The sequence below is a fragment of the Hordeum vulgare genome, chromosome 1H, assembly GCF_904849725.1.
Source record: "Hordeum vulgare subsp. vulgare chromosome 1H, MorexV3_pseudomolecules_assembly, whole genome shotgun sequence".
NCBI classification, from domain to species: Eukaryota; Viridiplantae; Streptophyta; class Magnoliopsida; order Poales; family Poaceae; genus Hordeum; species Hordeum vulgare.
This window is the reverse complement of record NC_058518.1, coordinates 340,232,725-340,247,706: the sequence shown is the minus strand read 5'-3', so window position 1 is coordinate 340,247,706 and position 14,982 is coordinate 340,232,725. Positions and strand designations below refer to the sequence as shown.

The 14,982-nt window shown below is 44.3% G+C and overlaps 1 protein-coding gene across 2 annotated transcripts; it reads left to right on the top strand.

Moving 5' to 3' along the window:
- The first annotated feature begins 7,454 nt into the window (after positions 1–7,454).
- Positions 7,455–9,711, top strand: LOC123410555 (actin-depolymerizing factor 10). 2 transcript variants are annotated; one of them, XM_045103500.1, is made up of 3 exons: positions 7,455–7,631; positions 7,851–8,119; positions 9,185–9,711. In XM_045103500.1, exons 1-3 carry the CDS (start codon positions 7,587–7,589, stop codon positions 9,339–9,341), a joined length of 471 nt encoding a protein of 156 aa, XP_044959435.1. In that variant the 5' UTR covers positions 7,455–7,586; the 3' UTR covers positions 9,342–9,711. The 2 variants fall into 2 exon arrangements, with proteins under 2 accessions (XP_044959435.1, XP_044959444.1); XM_045103509.1 differs by lacking the exon at positions 7,455–7,631 and adding an exon at positions 7,679–7,746.
- The last annotated feature ends 5,271 nt before the right edge of the window (positions 9,712–14,982 follow it).

The window sequence follows — 14,982 nt, the reverse complement described above, 5'->3', positions numbered from 1 at the left end:
TCCCAGGCTGCCGGCCTGGAACCCATCCTAGTGTTGGAAATATGCCCTAGAGGCAATAATTAATTGGTCATTATTATATTTACTTATTCATGATAATCGTTTATTATCCATGCTAGAATTGTATTGATTGGAAACTCAAATACATGTGTGGATACATAGACAACACACTGTCCCTAGTGAGCCTCTAGTTGACTAGCTCGTTGATCAAAGATGGTCAAGGTTTCCTGGCCATAGACAAGTGTTGTCACTTGATAACGGGACCACATCATTAGGAGAATGATGTGATGGACAAGACCCAGAAACTATAAACGTAGCATATGATCGTGTGAGTTTATTGGTACTGTTTCTGCATTTCAATGTATCTGTTCCTATGGCCATGAGGTCATGCAACTCCCGGACACCGGAGGAATACCTTGTGTGTATCAAACGTCGCAACGTTACTCGGTGACTATAAAGGTGCTCTACAGGTATCTCCGAAGGTGCCTGTTGGGTTGGCATGGATCAAGACTGAGATTTGTCACTCCGTGTGACGGAGAGGTATCTCGGGGCCCACCCGGTAATACAACATCACAACAAGCCTTGCAAGCAATGTGAATAAGGAGTTAGTCACGGGATCTTGTATAATGGAACGAGTAAAGAGACTTGCCTGTAACGAGATTGAACTAGGTATGGAGATATCAACGATCGAATCTCGGGCAAGTAACATACCGAAGGACAAAGGGAACAACATACGAGATTAACTGAATCCTTGACATAGAGGTTCAACCCAGAGATATCTTCATAGAATATGTAGCCAATATGGACATCCAGGTCCTGCTATTGGTTATTGACCGGATATTGTCTCAGGTCACGTTTGCATAGTTCTCGAACCCGTAGGGTCTGCACACTTAAGGTTCGGTGACCTTTCGGTATAGTTGAGTTATAGGTGCTGGTGACCGAAGGTTGTTCGAAGTCCTGGATGAGATCCTGGACATCACGAAGAGCTCTAGAATGGTTCAGAGGTAAAGATTGATATATAGGAAGTCCTGTTTTGGCCACCGTAAATAGTTTCAGCCTCATCAGTAGTGTACCGGGAGTGCCGGGAGGGTACCGGGGGACCACCGGGAGGGGTGTGACGACCCAAAGGCTTCATGGGATGTGCGAGGAGGTATACTAGCCCCTAGTGGGCTGGCCAAAGCCTCCCCGAAGGGCCCATGCGACTAGAGTGGATGAATAAGGCAAAAAGGCAAAAGGTGGAAAGGGTTTCTAAATTAGGAAGGAGTCCTAATAAGATTCCACCTCCCATGGAGGAGGGGCCAAGGTAGCCTCCCCTCCTCTTGATCCTAAATATACTAGAGGTTTTAGAAGTGAGGGCTATCCCTAATTGCCACGTGCTCCCTCTAATTCTCTCTAGATCTGCTTCTCCTCTAGTCTAGTCCGGTGGTGCTTAGGCGAAGCCCTACTGGATTATTTTACCACCACCACCACCATGCCATCGTGTTGTAGAACTCATCTATCTCTCCGCCCCTCTTGCTAGATCAAGAAGGCGGTGATCATCATCGAGCTGTACGTGTGCCGAACGCGGAGGTGCCGTCCGTTCGACACTAGATCGGGATGGATCGTGATGGATCATGGGACGAATCGTGATGAGATCACGGGACGGGCTGCAATTTGAATCGCGAAGATGTCCCACTACATCAACCGCATTATATATGCTTCCACTTAGCAATCTACAAGGGTATGTAGATTCACTCTCCCCTCTCGTAGATGATCATCACCATGGATAGGTATTGCGTGTGTGTAGGATTTTTTTTGTTTCCCATGCAACGTTCCCCAACACCTAGATCAATGAAGAAGAATAAGAAGAAGAAAATACAAATGAACAATCGACGCGCTCACGTCAAGTAACCCTTTACCTATACCCGCAACTCGTGTTGAAGTAATCTATGAGCCACGAGGGACTCAACAATCTCGTTTCCAAAGCTATCAAGACTAGCAAAGCTTAATGGGTGAGATGTGGTTAAGTGGTGAGGCTGCAACAAGCGACTAAGCATTTATATGAGGTAGCTAGCTTACGAGTACAAGAATAAGAGGGGGATGATCTACGCATAATGGACGTGAACTAATGATGATCAGATGAATGATCCTGAACACCTACCTATGTCAGACATAACCCCATCGTGTCCTCGATCGGAGAAGGAGCTCACGAAAGAGGCAGTCACGGTTACACACTCAGTTGGCAAGTTTTAGTTAAGTTTACTTCAAGTTATCTAGAACTAGATGTTAAACAAAGTTTCCACGTTGCCACATAACCGCGGGCACAGCTTTCCGAAAGATTTAACCCGCCAGGGGTGCTCTGACTAGTCGATCACAAACTACCACACGCAGCGCCGGAATGACCTCGATTAGGGAAAACTCATGACCTCCTCGGGTTCCTATTGGAAAACCATAACCTCGAGATAACCCAAAGCATCCTTGGAATCCCTCGCACAAGACGCTCGAGAAAGGTAAAACAAGTCCAGCAAGGCCACCCCCGCGTGTCGACGATCCCGATAGAAGTCGCGTGTCTCATTCTCAGGACACAGCGGATGAGCTACGCGTACAGTGGCCTGATAGAAATCTCCTGAGTTGCCTCGAGTTGGCCCCACACAGTGCTCTGTTTAGGACCAGCACTGGCCCTCTGTGTATTATGTTGAATTACTCCTCGGGTTCATGACGCCCTATGTTTTTCAGTATTAGCAGAATTATTATGTTGAGAAAATATAGTACCAATGTTGGGCCTTGCCAGACGAGCTTTATCCCAAATTGAGAATCTAGGGGGTCCCCATAACAACCGCAAGCATGTTAGGAGCGCTCATTTAAGGAACATAACACCGGTAGCCGAAACTAAGGCGACAAAGGTGGAACAAAACACCAGGCTAGAAGGCCAAGCCTTCCACCTTTTACCAAGTATATAGGTGCATTAAATTAATTAGCAATAATATGAGGATATAACAAGTAACCCATGTTTTCACATGGAAGCAACTGCACCTGCAACTAGCAACGCTAACTCAGGGTGAAGCAAGCGGTAACGTAGCCACACAGTGGTTTGCTAGGTTGTGGAAAGGTTGAATCTTATCATGGTAACGTTGGGAGGATTATTAAACAGGTGGTAGGCAGCGGGACATAACGATAGAAACGAACAACTAGCAAGGCAATGATAGTAATGGTATGTAGGGAAATGATCATCTTGCCTCAGATCCCGCTTGGAAGAAGAATGACTCCGTGAAGCACACGAACTGATGTAGTCGAACGGATCCTCGCATTCCGACACGCTTGCGGAACTCTATCGAGATGAAGCAAACCGAAAACAAGAATCAACACACGATATTCACCACGGCACATGGAAAACATGATGCACTACCTAATATGATGCATGGACAATTTCAAATATGCAAGGCATGGCATGGCAATTCACAACAATCAAACACTACATGTTAAGTGAAGCTCAATATGCAACGAGTTGCATATTGACAAAACTCCACGTTTAATTATTTAGTTCACTCCCGTTTATTTCCACGACAATATTAAATGTTGTTAAACATGGCAAGGGGTGAAGCACAAATTAAACTACCTATCTAAGCATTTTAAATGAGGCCGGAAACGACATATATCATCTATGAACTGACCCCACACGTTAACTTTGTAATCTGTCCAGATCTATCCTTATCATATTTTATGTTTGTTAAACAGCAAAAAAGTGGTTCACGTGATTCTACTCCTCGTTCTAGTCCATTTACATATATGACTCAACTCCAACGGAGCTACGGTTAATTAACCACGACCTAAACCGTTTCTAACACGCCGACACGCAAACCGGTGGAAACAACACAGCTAATAGCCTTAAACATGCATGAGAGTTGGAAATTATTATTCTACGCGAAATTCTAGCCAAGTTACATATCTAACTTGCTTTGATTCGACGCATGGATTAAAATCTACGGGCATTTGAAAATCATGTCTTTTCCTGAAATTAAAAAAAAATCCGAAATCCTAAAAAATAACTACCAAGCCGAATCTGTTAACTCGACCAAAATAGGGCATCCAATGTTTAATTAAACAGCGCCCCGGGCGGGGCGTAGACGGGCTGAGGGGGTCCTCACCTTGGGCCAGCTGGGCTGGTCGGTGGAGGGGCTAAAGCTGCCCGAGGTAGAGAGAGCGAGCTGGGCCGGCTTGGCTGCTGCTGGGTCTCGCGCTTGATGCGGCACACGTGGCGCAGAAGTGAGGCGAGCTTGGGAGGCAACTCCTCGTGTGCCTGATGCAAAGAGGCTGCATCGAGGCTTGGCCGGCTAGCGGCGGTGCAGGCGAGGTATGACTGGCGACGAGGGAGGGCCGGAGATGGGGAGATCCGGTGGCGGGTACCGGATCCCGCAGCGGCTAGTGGGCGGCGCGACGAGCTCTCGCTGGCGACGAGGGAGGGCCGGAGATGGGGAGATCCGGTGGCGAGGTCGGTCGAGATCCCGCCGGATCTGGGCAGGGAGGCCGGCAGTGGTGCTGCGGCGGCTGATCGGCCTGCTCCCATAGTAGCCGAAGGCGGAGGGTGGCGGGGCGACGAGGGTGAGCTTGCTTCCAGCGTGAGCAGGAGGAGCTCGGGAGGAGCTAGCGCTCGGGGAGCTGCGGAGGCAAGGGGCACGGTCGGGCCCGGGCGGGCCGGACACGCGCGGCGACGGCCCAGGTGTGGTTGGAGGTGGGAGGCAGGGGCGCTGGCGACGCCAAGTGGTGGCGGGGTTGTGTTGCGGCATGGAAAGGGAGACAACTAGGGTTTATATCTTAGAAGGCTAGGCCTTCCTTATATAGGCAGGGCTCTTGGGTTAGGGGTTTTTTCCTTCCGATTTCGACCGTCGGATCTCGATCGGGCGGTCCGAAACGAAGGTTTAGGCTAGGTGAGCTAGGTAGGCTATATAGAGGGGTGTTAGGGTGAGATGAGAGGGAAAACGGGCACCCAGCGACAGAGCTTAAAACAACGACAAACGTCCGATGATAACCGAAGACGGTGCCGCTACGGTCGACCGTTCGGGTGTTAAACTGACTCCGATTGCGACGAAATTTCGCACGCGGACTACCTACATCTAAATAAGACCGCACAACAAGTTTCGACTCAATCTGAAAATATTTTTCAGGTACTTTTAAAAATAAATATTTTATCGATGTCGCGGCGCGTGCGTGTGTCATTGGTCTCCAAACGGACAACAACGAAAACAGAGAGAACCGTCAACTAATAACGGATGCAAGTTTTGAAAACTTGAGACAACGGTTTGTCGATGCAATGCAGATGATGCGATGATGAATGTGACAAACAAACTAATCACACGACGACAACCGAATAAAAGGGATTTTTTTTGGAGCGTCGGTCTCGAGGTGTTACACTTGTCCCCCCTCACATGGCATTCTAGGTTTCCCATCCACACACATCTCCTCCACGGATAGATCATCACCCTCTTACTCCTTTGTCGGCTCCATCGATGAGGGCGTGTGGGAGGCTATGATCTACTAGTGGGAGTTTTTGGTACCTTTGTTTTGGGATTATTTGGTATTTGTTGTCCTTTGTTTCAACCCTTTCGATGGTGGTGACGTCGACACATAATAATGATTCCTCTTGCTTCTTCCTACATGAACTAACATGTCTCCCACCTAGTACTAATTCATGCTTCTAAGGCTGGTTGTAATGGGTAGTATCATATACTAGTATCATGCATATGATACTACTCTATGATACCACATCCGTAATGCATAGTATCATATGATAGTATCATAGAATAGTTCATTTATTGCCATGCAAGACACATAGTAGCACAACATTTAATATGATATGGTATCATGATATGATACTCAATCCTCTATTTCTTCATTTAATTCTATGCCATCTCATCAAAATTGCCTAGTTGGCACGCATGATACTACCTATGATACTCCCATTACGAGCAACCTAATGTGAGGGAGAGACTATGATCATTTGTGAAGCGCTCGTGCTTTCGCATGAAGCGCACATGTACTCCATGGGAAAACACGAGAAAAGGGAAGAAAAGAGAAAAAGGAAAAAAGGGAAAAAGAAGAAGAGAAAACCATTTTTTGAGAAAACCATATAAAAAAAGCAAGCCCTAAAAACAAGCAAAAAATAAGAAAAAGGCTACCATGGGGGGGTCGTCCAGCATGCAACATGTGGCGAAGGATCAATGCATCACTTGTTCGATGGGAAGTGCCTCCTACGAGGGTACCCACTATCTAGTTTCTCTTCCAAACAACATTCTTTTGAGACACGAAAAGAAAATGATCTTTATATTGGATTGGGCTCTCCTCATTAGCACGGCCGTCAATGGCCCAGTTCTTTTTGCTTGATTCTGGACAATCGTGGTGTGGAAAATCAAAAGCTCAAAAGAACTCGATCTAATTGTTCAAAATCATCTAAGAATCGCTAGAATTGATAGTGCAATCCAAAATCGTCATAGGACCTCGCTTCTGGCGATTCTGGACGTTTCCACAAAACAAAACATTTTGATTTAAGTTAGTACCCCTATTTGAGGGGTAATTTACGAAAGAACTACCACCGGTAGCCGCCCGCGCCCAGAAAAACGAGTCGCATGACTCGCCCCTCCCCTTTGCTCGATCCCCATCTCCCCACTCACGCTCCTGATAGGCTCACAGGGCCATCGCCGTCGCACCGCCCGACAGCCCATCCCATCCGCTCCTCCGCCTGGCCCCTCGCCTGAAGTAGTTCCTCCGCCCACCTACTCGCCTTGTGGCCCTCAGTCGCTGCTCCGGTCCGGCCACTAGCCTCGACGCCCACCACCGAACGAATCGAGCAGCGAGCTAGGGTTCCTCATCGTGCCGCCCATGCTCTTCTCCTTCCTTCATATGAGCAACATCCGACCCTGGAGCAGCCGGAAAGAGCAGACCGACGTGCCCAACCCGATGGGCCTTGCCGTCCTCCGCCCGACCTCCTCTGACCTTTGCCGAGCTCCTCCCGGCCTCCTCCGATCCTTGCCGAGCTCTATGCTGTAACTCTTCACCCGGCCTCCTCCAACCCCAATGGTGACCCTCATCACCACCACCTGCTAGCCGCTCGTCTCCTTTGATTGCTGCCTGGGGCGGGCCTCTCATCAGTTCAAGTACATTAGAGTCATTTCAGCACACAACTCATCTCACAATCACCAACTACAATCTCAGAAAAGAACTCGATGATTGGTTGTACATGATTTTGTAGAAAGCTGATTCTATGAGAAGTTTTTTAAAAACTGATTTTATAGAATCAAAAGCTAAAAGAAACTGGGCCTATAGGGTCGTTACAGTTGCCACTATTTGGTTCACAGACTGGGCCTCTTTGATGGCCCAAATCTAGGTTGACGGCGCGGATTGGAACTGGACGCGGCGGGGCGCCGCGCACGAATCCCATGATCCCATCATCAATAAAGCTTTCTCGATCCCGCCTCCCACCGGAAAACTAAAAACTAATCCCACCTCAACCCAATCTCCTCCACCGCCCGTGGGATCGATCCCTCGGCCCGCCCGCCTCCCTCGGATCGACCAGCGCCACCCCGCCGCGAGACCAGGATCTTGGCGAGCGAGAGCACATGGCGCTGGCGGCGGCGCCGGCGGCCTTGGCGTGGCCATCCCTGGTGAGTCCCCACTCCCCGCGCCCTGTCCCCCATGCCTTCCCTTTTAACCCCTCCGCCGGGCTTCCTCAGCGGCAATCGCAGCAGCGCCATGGAGTTTCTCGGGTTTACGCTCATGGTTGTTTGTTTTCTCCTTTCTTTTTCGCCGATCTTGGCAACCGCGCGGGCGGGAATGTCTGTTGTTCTGTGGCTGACGGGGGAGCTGGCCGGTTGTTTCTGTAGGGTGGGAACTCGCCGGCGTGGATTGACGTCCCGGAGCGGAGCAAGAGCGCGTTCATGGAGCTCAAGAGGAGGAAGGTGCACCGGTACGTGATATTCAAGATCGACGACAGCACGGAGGAGGTCGTGGTCGAGAAGACCGGCTCGCCCGGGGAAAGCTACGACGACTTCACGGCCTCGTTGCCCGTCGACGACTGCCGCTACGCCGTTTACGACCTGGATTTCGTCAGCGACGACAACTGCCGCAAGAGCAAGATTTTCTTCATCTCCTGGTTTGTCTCGTCTTTCTTGCCCCTTGTTTCTTGTCACCCGTGGCTGAATTCAGTTTGGTTACAGAGTTGAACAGTCTGTCTTGATAGCTTTATTGTTGCTATGATATACTGTGCTTGTTCAAAAGGAATTATGGTTAGGTTAATTGCTTAAGATGCTTTATTGCTATGATGATTCTCCAAAAAGATTTATTGCTGTGCTAAACAGCGAAGGGGTGGATACAGAATCACAGCTTCAGTAAAACTGGGAGTGGCTGACCCCTGTAATTGTACAATCTTTTTCAGCTTTCGGTGGTTAGGATTTTCATACGCATTACATGACATAATAGTCTGTCCAATAAGCTTTATGTAACGACCTATTTTCCGTGTAACCTCACAAAGGTAACAGCAAAGGGATGAATACAAAAGTGCAATTCAGTAAAACCTGGGCTAGCTGACGGCCATGCATTTTACAATCCTTTGGAGTTGTCAATGGTTAGAATGTTTTTAGACAAGAATGCTTGTATACACTAGTTATTGTGTACACATGTTTTAGGTAGGATATTAGTTGCACATTATATTAGGTAAGATATGCACATTGATATTTGGTAAGATATTAATCACATGTTAGATTTCATGGGATAGCTTTGAAACTAACGTGTTTATAACCAATGGCAGTGGTGGGTAATTAGAGCGTTAAGCGTGTTTGGTGCTCAACGTTGGAGTGACTTGAACCGCTAAATCACATGATTCAACGGTCGAGATGTTTGGATCGGACACTTTGGGTCTTTTTATATTGGTATAGATGACATGAAAGTCTGTCCAGTAATGTACTGACATCAAAACTCATTACAAAAATGATGACCACCTTTGCCTGAAGAAAATGGTGATGGCCTTTAAAATTTGATGAAATGTGCATGTGGCATACATATCATTTGCACTACATGATGTCCGTGGATTTTTCATTCATGGTATCAAATACTTGCTTTTCGATTCAGTTTTTGTAGTGTATTCTTGTCAGTTGTCACAAGTAGCTGCTACTAATTCGTAAGAAGATAGCAATATTACAGCTGTTCTCTTTCTTGTCAGGTCTCCTGATGATTCTCGCATCCGTGCAAAGACCATATATGCTGTGTCCAGGAATCAATTCCGCCATGAGCTCGACGGGGTGCACTTTGAGATCCAGGCAACTGACCCTGATGACATGGACTTGGAAGTTCTCAGGGTCCGTGCTAATAGAACCTGATAGCTAGGTTGACTCTGCTAGCTTGCTGATACACACCAGTAGCTCAAGATGCCTAGCCTGCTGTACTGAAACGTGGTGCTGGTGCACTGATATGAAGCATGGTGTATAATCCGGCTGCTGATGGCACCTGAGTATGCAGAGTTCCTTTTTTCAGGAGATAGCATCTCAGCGATATTAATATAACTAGATAAGTTCCCTATAATATGATGTGGAAACGGCTCCATTTAGTGTCTAGTTGCGCATGTATGATTTGTCTGTCCTAAGCAATAGTTTTGCTGAGCTTAAACTGCTACAGCTCAGTGGTTTTGTTATAGTTTCTGTTTTCTTGTACTGAATGTTCAGTCAATTATGGAGCATGGTTTGCTACTTATAGTGGTGTTGTGTTTGTTCTGCAATTTTTTGTCAGGGTTCTTCTGCTACTCTACTTTGCTATGTTATGCATAGTGAATAAGTGTAATTCTGGTATTTCCAGTGTCTTAAGGAATAGCTGTTGTCATCATGTCCTTTGATGTTTTCCCTGTCATTTACTCCCTCGGTTCCTAAATATAAGTCTTTCTAGAGATTGCATTACGGACTACATATAGATGTATATAGACATACTTTAAAGTATATATTCAGTCATTTTACGATGTATATAGTTAGTAGTAAAATTTTTAAAAAGACTTATATTTAAGAACGAAGGGATTTTTAAAAAGACTTATATTTAAGAACGAAGGGATTACATGACAGCGGACTTGGCAAACATACAGAACTCTTTTTCTGTCTAAAGAAGGCACGAAATCGAATTCTAACACTTATTAGCAGCTGTTTTGAGTATTCTTTTTTGCTAGCCTTTGTAGAACATGCTACTGCTATGGAGAAACTGGCACCTTTGGGACGATTGCGTTCATGGGAAGGGTAAGGAAACGATCAGACAGTCCATTCTGTTTCTATCACACTACTAGTAGAATGTCCGTGCGTTGCCACGGGCTCTTATAATATTTTATGAGTAATGCATGTTACTATTTACATGTAGAGACTATGAGCCCGACTACAAATTGACGACATGTAAATTCATTACAATAATAATAAAAGTCCACTTCACTTGCAATGTAAATTCTAACAAAAAAAACAAATTGACGATGTGTCCATGTAACTAATTGAGCGATGGTCAAACTAAATCAATTACAAATTATTAAGATCTATTTGATGCACTTAATAAATGTTTGAGCAAGTATAATAAAAAATGTTTCCTCAACTCATACCCATCCTGCACAATAAATATATGTAGTTAGCACAAATATTTCATGTTGGATATCTTAAAAACATGTAATGGACAATATCCGCCGTGCAACTCGGCTTGATCAGTTCTTTACCGTTCCACGAGAGCATAAAATGAAAAACAAGATAACCAGACACATCCCTGCAATTTCCTAAATTAATATTATATAAAATAAAGTGATAACAGAAATAAATGTTTATACTATGAATTCATTACCTGTCTGTGGTTGTTGGAATACCAGACGAAAATAAACGTTGTCATTAGATATATCTGAATTTCATCCGGGTTGCTTTATTTCGAGTGCATCTTTGAATTCCCTCGCAAAACTTTTTAACTTCACTACATGCCTTAAGATTTTATTCTCTGACGACTGTGATGTATGAATAGGGTCCATAATGCATACACGGCGTGCCTCTTTGTCGATGATGTACAAGATGTATAGGCTGATGTATGCATACGGAAGATAAATCTACATGTGGTAGCAATTAGGAGCAACAATAAGCCATGGCAATAATAGATAAAATACAATACTTACCATGTTGCACCATGAGATGTTGTTGTCCATCCTAGGCCAACTATCAAACAATGATCCCAACGTATGAATAGTTTCCTTCTCGCAAAACTTTTGACCTCGTGTTGACTCTAGCATAATGGACTGGGTACAAAAATAATTATTGTTTCACCATGTTGATACTAATGGCATTGAACAAAGAATTATGTCAACTTACACAAAAGCGCATATCCATGTAGTGTATAGGAGGGTCTGTAAACAATACTCCCTTATCACGTGCAAGTATACGCACGACAATGTTGGAGCAATCATTGTTCATACTTTGCTCCGTGTTAAGTATGCCTTGAATTTTTTTGAGAGTTAAGGACATTGGATCAGGTGTCGAGGTTCGGACCCATTCCCTCCTACAAAATGGATGGTAAGAAGAATAATAAAATATACTTTTATATTACATAATTATAAATATAAATGATTCTTACTCCGAAGATTGAGCATCATGGATCGACATGATGCAGTTGCATAGCCCGGCAAGTAAATCACGTTGATCAGTGGGCATGGTGGGGATTGGGGTAGGACGTTTGTGTTTGATTCCGTATGGTGGATTATCCAGGATTTCAAGATCGGAATTAGGTAAGACAACTTCATCGTCATATTGGTTGTATAACGGGCATCCTTTTAGCTTATTCAGTTCTGAATCAAGCAAAATAACAACTAATTTTTGCCGGAAGTGTTTCATATCCTCCTGAAAATATTACAAAAAAATTATCATATTTGATATAATATATTGAGATTTTTTAATGGGATACTGTATGAAAATGAATACCTGGGTGAACTCATCAGATAGTGCATCTTTTGTCCAATATTCCATATAATTTAACATGAATAGTTCACATGATGTGCTATAACATTATATAAAATAATGCTTTAGAATATGATCCTGAAGAATCAAATAAACTTGTATTAACTAATATATACAATACGTTATTTTACTATAAATATATTCCATTACATGATATCTTTGTGTTCATGAGTACCAACCATAATAATTTCCAGTTTATGCCTAACGCTTACCCATCCGTTTGTGTTGCCTTCTGGAAATGTTCTACAACCTTCCATTTTTTAACATTTAGATCAAGCCACTTATGATCTCTGTTAAAATTTGAACTCTGTTCTCCAAGTTTTAGACGCTTCTCAAGTCCTAGTAACTATTTTATATGTGAAAAAAACATTAGGGATTAAGACAAACAAAACTTATGTCAAAAGGATCAAGAATAATAGATAATCACCGTAGTGGCAAGTTCACTCCGTTTTTCCTTCGCACCAAGTGAGTCCAGTACTTGAATTTTATGTTTTTTGGCATTGACGAACTGCTAGATACCAATGGTACCTTGGGATGTTAACCAGAATGAATAGCTGGTGTAAACATCATATAAGTTGCATGCACAATTAGATATAAATAATAATAGAAACGGATTAATTTAAAACAATACATAATTATATGCATGTATATTGAGGCGAGACTAACCATATCTTGGTGTAGATAAGTATTAACATTTTGTACAATGTGACGATATTTTGATGGGCATATGTCTTTTTCTCCATCTTCTTTCATCTGCCCAGATACAAAGGTACTAATAATGTGTACCTTTTCACCCATCCTTTCTCGTAGATGGTCGTGAGCAAGCATACAATATATATAAGCATTTATCACCTGTAACTCCAAGTTTAGAATTTATTACGGTAATAGATATTACACATGGTTCATATTAATTAGTAAGTCCAACATGATGCAATTGGCCTTACACCGTCGTGCAAGAACATATCATCTCCCATAAGGCATTCTAAATCATCATTTGATAACAATGCATCTCCAATGTCCACGAACTTGGTTTTTTTGGGGGCAGACATGATTGATTCGATGACTGTAATATCTCTACTTGACAAACATAGTGTGTCATTGCGTAATAACAATGAACCAAATTAGTATAAAATATGAGCCAAAATACTTGAATAAACAATATTATGAAGAAGGAAATATCGATAATTACACTGATAAATACATTGTGTGGTAATATTCAAATTGGCATTGCTTTTTGGTTTTTTATGAGATATCATCAGTTCCACATCATTGTTTTGTACAGAAATTGGTCGATTCTCGGCCCTTTTTAGATATGCCGCATCAGAAACCATGTCGATGGATTCTTTTTGTGCATGTCCAAAATCCATATCTATGTCTCCTATATTCTGAAAATAATAATATAAAATAATAAACCTTTTGTATTATAATGACATGAGTAACATACATACGAAGAAGGATTAACTATATGCACCTCTTCTCGTGACGCTTCAGTCTGGTCCATCATCGTTACGTCAGTGCATATGTGAGAACCCATCAATTTCTATCTCCAATGAAATATAAATGATATTTTATATTGCATCATATAAACATATTATATAATAAAAGTGAAACTAACACAACTGTTTTATTTTGTAGAAACAAACAACGTTTCTTCATATTATTAAAAAATACATTGCATTTCTCTCGCAGCAAACAACCAACCATAATGTTCATATTTAAATAAGCAGTCTTCTGAAATTTCATAAATCATTTAAACATATTTATATAGGCTAAGCGATACAACATAAACCAAGTATATTCGGCTCATTCTTTCAAAATTGTGTTTTTTTGTTGATACTATGAATATATCTAATAAGTCTAAAAATTGATTTGTATGATCCAACTATAATATATATGTTTCTGAAATAACTTTTAATATATATATTTTCATAGAGTTTTTTAGGCATTTTTAATTTTAAAAACATTTTAAGCATTTTTCATGTAGCTAAGTTGCTGATTAAAGGTCAAAATTGGCTATCCAGCACGGCCCAACCTTGACCGAGTTCACCGCACGACCCAACTAACCCGATCTCCCTCAACCTCACTCTCTCCATTTGTCTAAAAAAACCTCACTCTCTCAGTTTCCGATCGAAGTCTATCCACTCCTTGCCTCACTCCTTCACATAGATCCACTCCACTCCCTTCGTCTCCCACCACCGCCCCCTCTCATCTCTTCCCCTCCACCCATCCGCCGGCGGCCAGATGCGGACACAGCCGACCCCCTCATCTCCCCTCCCCTCCAATACTCTCCCCCACGGTGGCACCGACAACGACGGAGAGGTCTCCATGATTTCCCTCCTCCTCCTTCTACTCTGTCGGTGGAGGCCGTACAATTTCCATGGACTGGCTTCTAGATCCAACCGCCCCTCGTCTCCCTTCCCCTCCAATCCTCTCCCCCACGATGGCGCCGGCAGCGACGGAGAGGTATCCGTGATTTCCCTCCTCCTCCTTGTACTCCGCCGGTGAAGCACGGTCGATTTCCATGGCCTGGCTTCTAGATCCAAACGCCCCTCGTCTCCCTTCCCCTCCAATCCTCTCCCCAAGGTGGCGCCGACAGCGACAGAGAGGTATCCGTGATTTCCCTCCTCCTCCTTCTACTCTGCCGGTGGAGGCCGGTCGATTTCCATGGCCTGGATTCTAGACGCATCCGCCCCTCGTCTCCCTCCCCTCCAATCCTCTCCTCCACAGTGGCGCCGGAAACGACGGAGAGGTCTCCGTGATTTCCCTCCCCCTCCTTCTACTCTGCCAGTGGAGGCCGGTCGATTTCCATGTCCTGGATTCTAGATCCACGCGTGTCTCACGCACTTAATTGCATCGCCGTGTCGCGACCCCGACCACCGCGTCCCTCTTGCAGCCATCAACTCTGCCCACTGTTTCCCTCGTCTCCGATCTGTGGTCCCGTCCCCGCTTGCGCCTCCTCCCTCCCATCGCCGATCGCACATGGACTCCAAGCCCGAAGCCCATACAACAG